At 54.4% G+C, this 4,396-nt stretch overlaps 1 protein-coding gene across 1 annotated transcript; it reads left to right on the forward strand.

Annotated features, from left to right (window-relative positions):
* The first annotated feature begins 2,485 nt into the window (after positions 1-2,485).
* Positions 2,486-3,493, forward strand: LOC115086020 (cyclin-dependent kinase 5 activator 1-like). Its single transcript, XM_029592601.1, has one exon. It carries the CDS (start codon positions 2,486-2,488, stop codon positions 3,368-3,370), a length of 885 nt encoding a protein of 294 aa, XP_029448461.1. The 3' UTR covers positions 3,371-3,493.
* Positions 3,494-4,396: the final 903 nt, after the last annotated feature.

A 4,396-nucleotide genomic window follows, 5' to 3' on the forward strand; every position in this document is an offset into this window, starting at 1 on the left:
ATTTCTAAAATCAGGCAGTCACACATACACTCTCCCCCCCCCCCCCCCCATGCTCACACATCAGACCCACACCTGCTCCAACATACCTACACCTAGCCTCTCCCCAGAAACAGGGAAAATAAAGGCTGTAGTTGAGGAAGAAAGTTGCCTTCCAAACTACCTTGCTTCCCAAGTCATCACCGCAAAATGCACCCCTTTCCCAACCATCCCACAGCCACCCCCTTTTTACAACCGCCAAAGCCACACATCTTGCCTACACACATGCAGCCATAACCCCCCCCCCCCCCCCCGAGCCCCAAACCGTGCCTTCTCTCCCAATACAAACTCACCCGCATCCTTTCCACAAATCTATGTTGGAAAGTGCTCCCAAAGTCATGTCTTCAATTAATTCGCACCACAGTTAAAGCAAACACATCAGGAAGGTGACTCTTCTTCCCTCTGAATTTCGTTTCATCCCCAAGATATTACTGTTATTTTGGGATAATTCCTCTCAGGCAGCCACTCCCCCAGCTTTATGAGTTTCCATAAATCAGAGCCCTGCAGTGCAGGTCCCCAATCCATCCCACCACCCCGCTTCGAGTAAAACGCGAACGCAGCACCAACAAACAGCGGGAACCTGCACAGGGGGAGAAGACTTAACAGTAATCCAGGGCTGACAACAGGCGCAGGCCTTGCATCCCTAACCAATGTGATGATAAGAGCAGTCTAGGTATTTGTTCTAACTGCCTGTGTTTGTTTCGTTGTGATGTCTGCTCGCTGAAACGCATTTTAGGTATTGCTGTTATCTATGCCATGCACTCCCGCTTTGGATCTGCGGGCAGAACGAATAAATAAATAAAATACAAACGAATTAAATATAGTGGGATTAGACCAAACGAGGAGGCGTCTTTCTCGTCCGGCAGCTGAAGGAACCGGCCACATGCTGCAGGCGGGAGGGGGGGAGGGGTCGGGAGAGCAGGATGCTGGGGGGGGGAGGGGTGCTGGCTCCGTAACGAGGCCCGGCGGCGTTTCCACCTGCCAGCAGGTGGCAGGCAAGAGCCTCCCCTACCTCAGTTGTCAAGAAGCAGCGAAAGAAGAAGGGAGGGGGGTTGCCGGGCACGACAGGAGCAAATCACGTTCGCCTTCCCATTGTGGCTGGGAGCTGGTTGGAGCAGGGGCTCGGAGATGCCAAGGCAATAGATAGAAACTGGGAGGTGTGTTGGGGTTTTTTTTTTTCCCCCCCTCCTCCCCGCTTCTCTCATTTTCTCGCCTCCCAGGTTCGGGAGATGCTGCAGATTTAGTCAAGGTGCGGCTCCTTTTACCTCTAGAAAACAAGGGGGGGGGAGGCACCAGCCCTCAGGACGGCCAGAAGCCCGGCGGCTCTTCTGCTGAGGCTTGCACGAGCGGCGAAAAGGCATCCACCCGCCTGAAGCAGCCCGGACGGAGCCAAGGCGGGCGGGTCACAGGCAATCGAATAATCGCAGCCCTGCGGCCTGATCCTCTCCTCGGGGGGGGGACGACGGACACCGAGACTGCAGCCCCCGGCGATATTTTTGCTCCTAAGCGGTCGTCTTGTTGCACCGCCCGTCTCCCCCCCCCAGGCGACGCACACCTGTGCTTCCACACCTGCTCCTCCTGGACTCTTTGCCATCCAGGATCGCGGAGGGCGAGGGTTTGAGAGGAAGGATCCGGGCGCCGGAGCGCCCTGAAATCGCCTCGGCTTGCTGAAGGCATCCGGATAGATGGCGGCACAGCTGCAGAATCGCCTTTCCTTCCGAGAGATCCCGGGGGGATTTTCCTCCAGCTGATGAGAAAAGGTGGCTAATAAGAATCATCTTTCGCCTTAAAAAAAACAAAACAAAACATATATATAATTTTTTTTAATTTTGATTTTCTTGATAAGCGAGCCTGCGGGGGTGCGTGATTTTTTTTTTCCCCCCATCTGAACACCCTGGAGATTTAGGCACCGAATGTTTTGGGTGTTTACAACCTGAGCCACCTGAATCTTGTTTTGTTGTGCTCCTCTACCCTTCCTGGACTCCCGAATGAAAGCAGCCGACATACTGGAACTGTGATTTGTTTTTAAGCTGGTGCAGCGATACAGCTCCGGCAAAGGTAACCCCCCACCCCAATCAAACCCTGGTTTATAAAAGTGGGTGGGAGAAGAAAAACAGCAAAACATTCCCCTCCCCCCCCCCCCCCCTCTGACTAAGGTGAAGCAAGAGAGACGTGACCTCACACCTGGCCAGAGGTTTGCTCAGCCACCTGCGGCGGGGATCCTCGCCCTGGGGGAGGAGGAGGAGGGGGGGCTCCAGGATGAAACAAAGAAGCGTGGCAGATCATTGACCGTCGGCTTTTTATCGGCCAGCACTTCTGCTGGGGGCTGTTGATGAGGCTTTTTTTTACCCCCTCCTGAGTGCAGTGGCCCTGCACCGTAACTGAGCTAGCTCCTCCGCAACGCCTCCTCCTCCTCCTCTGGCAAGCTGAAGATTTAGCGCTGGTCGCCATGGGCACTGTTCTGTCCCTCTCTCCCGGCTCCAGGAAAGCCAGCCTCTACGAGGACGGCTCCGGCTCCCTGGCCCACTACGCCGGCGGGCAGGGCGGCAAGGGCAGCGGGCAGGGCGGCAAGAGCCTGAAGAGGCACTCCATGTTCATCCCGGCGCTCACCTGGAAGAGGCTGGTGGCCTCCACCAAGAAGAAGGGCTCCTCCCGCAAGGGGCCGGCCAACAACTACCAGAAGGACGTGGCCCACCTGAACCACGAGAACGTGAAGAAGTCGCTCTCCTGCGCCAACCTCGCCAGCTACGAGAGCCAGCCCCTGGCCCCGCTGGGCTCCAAGCAGGTCTCCTCCATCAAGAAGGCCTCCAACCTGCCGGCCGGCGGCTCCCCCAAGCGGGTGGTGGTCCAGGCGTCCACCAGCGAGCTGCTCAAGTGCCTGGGCGAGTTCCTTTGCCGAAGGTGCTACCGGCTGAAGCATCTGTCGCCCACCGACCCCATCCTCTGGCTCCGGAGCGTGGACCGCTCCCTGCTGCTGCAGGGCTGGCAAGACCAGGCCTTCGTCACCCCGGCCAACGTGGTCTTCGTCTACCTGCTGTGCCGGGACGTCATCGACGGCGACTCGGTGGCCACCGAGCATGACTTGCAAGCCACCCTCTTAACCTGCCTGTACTTGTCCTACTCCTACATGGGCAACGAGATCTCCTACCCCTTGAAGCCCTTCCTGGTGGAGGCAGCCAAGGATGCCTTCTGGGACCGCTGCCTTCGCATCATCGATGCCATGAGCGCCAAGATGCTCCGAATCAACGCGGACCCCCATTATTTCACCCAGGTCTTTGCCGACCTCAAAAACGAGGGCAACCGCGATGACTTTTCCAGGGTGCTGGACCGGTGACTGCTGTTTGGGGGGGGGTGGGGGAGGAACGAGGCAAGCTCCCCCCTCCCCCCGCATCCGTCAGCACACCCTTGAAAGATTGGCTCGCCACCTTAGCAGCCGTCGGCCACAATCCCCCCGAGCCAAATGAAAGGGACGGCGTTGGATTTTTGGGTGGGAATGGGGAAGGCACTCTGTCTTGCTTTCAGCATTATTTTCATTCTAAAATGGGCCTACAAGTGCCTAGCAAATCCCCCCCCCCCCCGCAGCATTATCATCGTCACCACCACTCTCCCTATGTGCTGGTCTGTGTGTGTTTTGCTCTTCACTGGGAGCTGTTGAAAATGCTATTCCAAAGCAATCCTGACATTTTTTTGGGGGGGGAAAAAGTATTAAGGTTTAAAAAAAAAAAAAAAAAAAAGAATCTCAAGCTTCTGTGTTGGTGGTGTCTTGTGCAGGATGGATTTTTACCTTCTGTATATATTCCAATTACAGCCCCTCACACTCACAACCTCGACTGAAAAAAAAAATAATGTTGTTATTAGATAATGGTATATTTTTAAAAAATAATAGGTGGGTGCCATAGTGTGCGATGACATTATTGTAATTGATCTCTTTTACTATTTATACATGCAGTTACAAAAAAAATAGGGCACAGATGAGAACAAAATGTTGTGCTTTCCGTTCTGTACACGGACAGTATTCCTATAGATTGGGACTCTGGTTTCGCTTGTGTGTTTTTTATTGCATAAAATGTGGGTGCCGGGGTTCCAGATGGGAGGAGGCCCTAGCTCAGGGCATCAATGGTTTGTTGTTTTTTTTTTACTGTGGAGGTATCTGCATGGGGTGCCTGATCTGTTGTTGTTTTGTTTTTGGATGTAGCTTTGTCCGGTGGTGCTGGATCGGATTCATGGTGGGGGGAAGCTGGCATAGGGTTTCAGCATTACTGCATGCGTGTGCAAGAGCCAAAAAAAAAAAACAAAAAACGGGGGGGAGGGAACGGGAAAAGCTAACCAACCAAGCCCTTGCTGCAAAAGGAGCCTTTTT

Source organism: Rhinatrema bivittatum, chromosome 2 (assembly GCF_901001135.1).
Source record: "Rhinatrema bivittatum chromosome 2, aRhiBiv1.1, whole genome shotgun sequence".
In the NCBI taxonomy this organism is placed as follows: Eukaryota; Metazoa; Chordata; class Amphibia; order Gymnophiona; family Rhinatrematidae; genus Rhinatrema; species Rhinatrema bivittatum.

What these genes read in the sequence shown, in the direction of transcription:
- LOC115086020 (XM_029592601.1), top strand. Translation starts at nt 2,486, where the DNA reads ATGGGCACTGTTCTGTCCCTCTCTCCCGGCTCCAGGAAAGCCAGCCTC.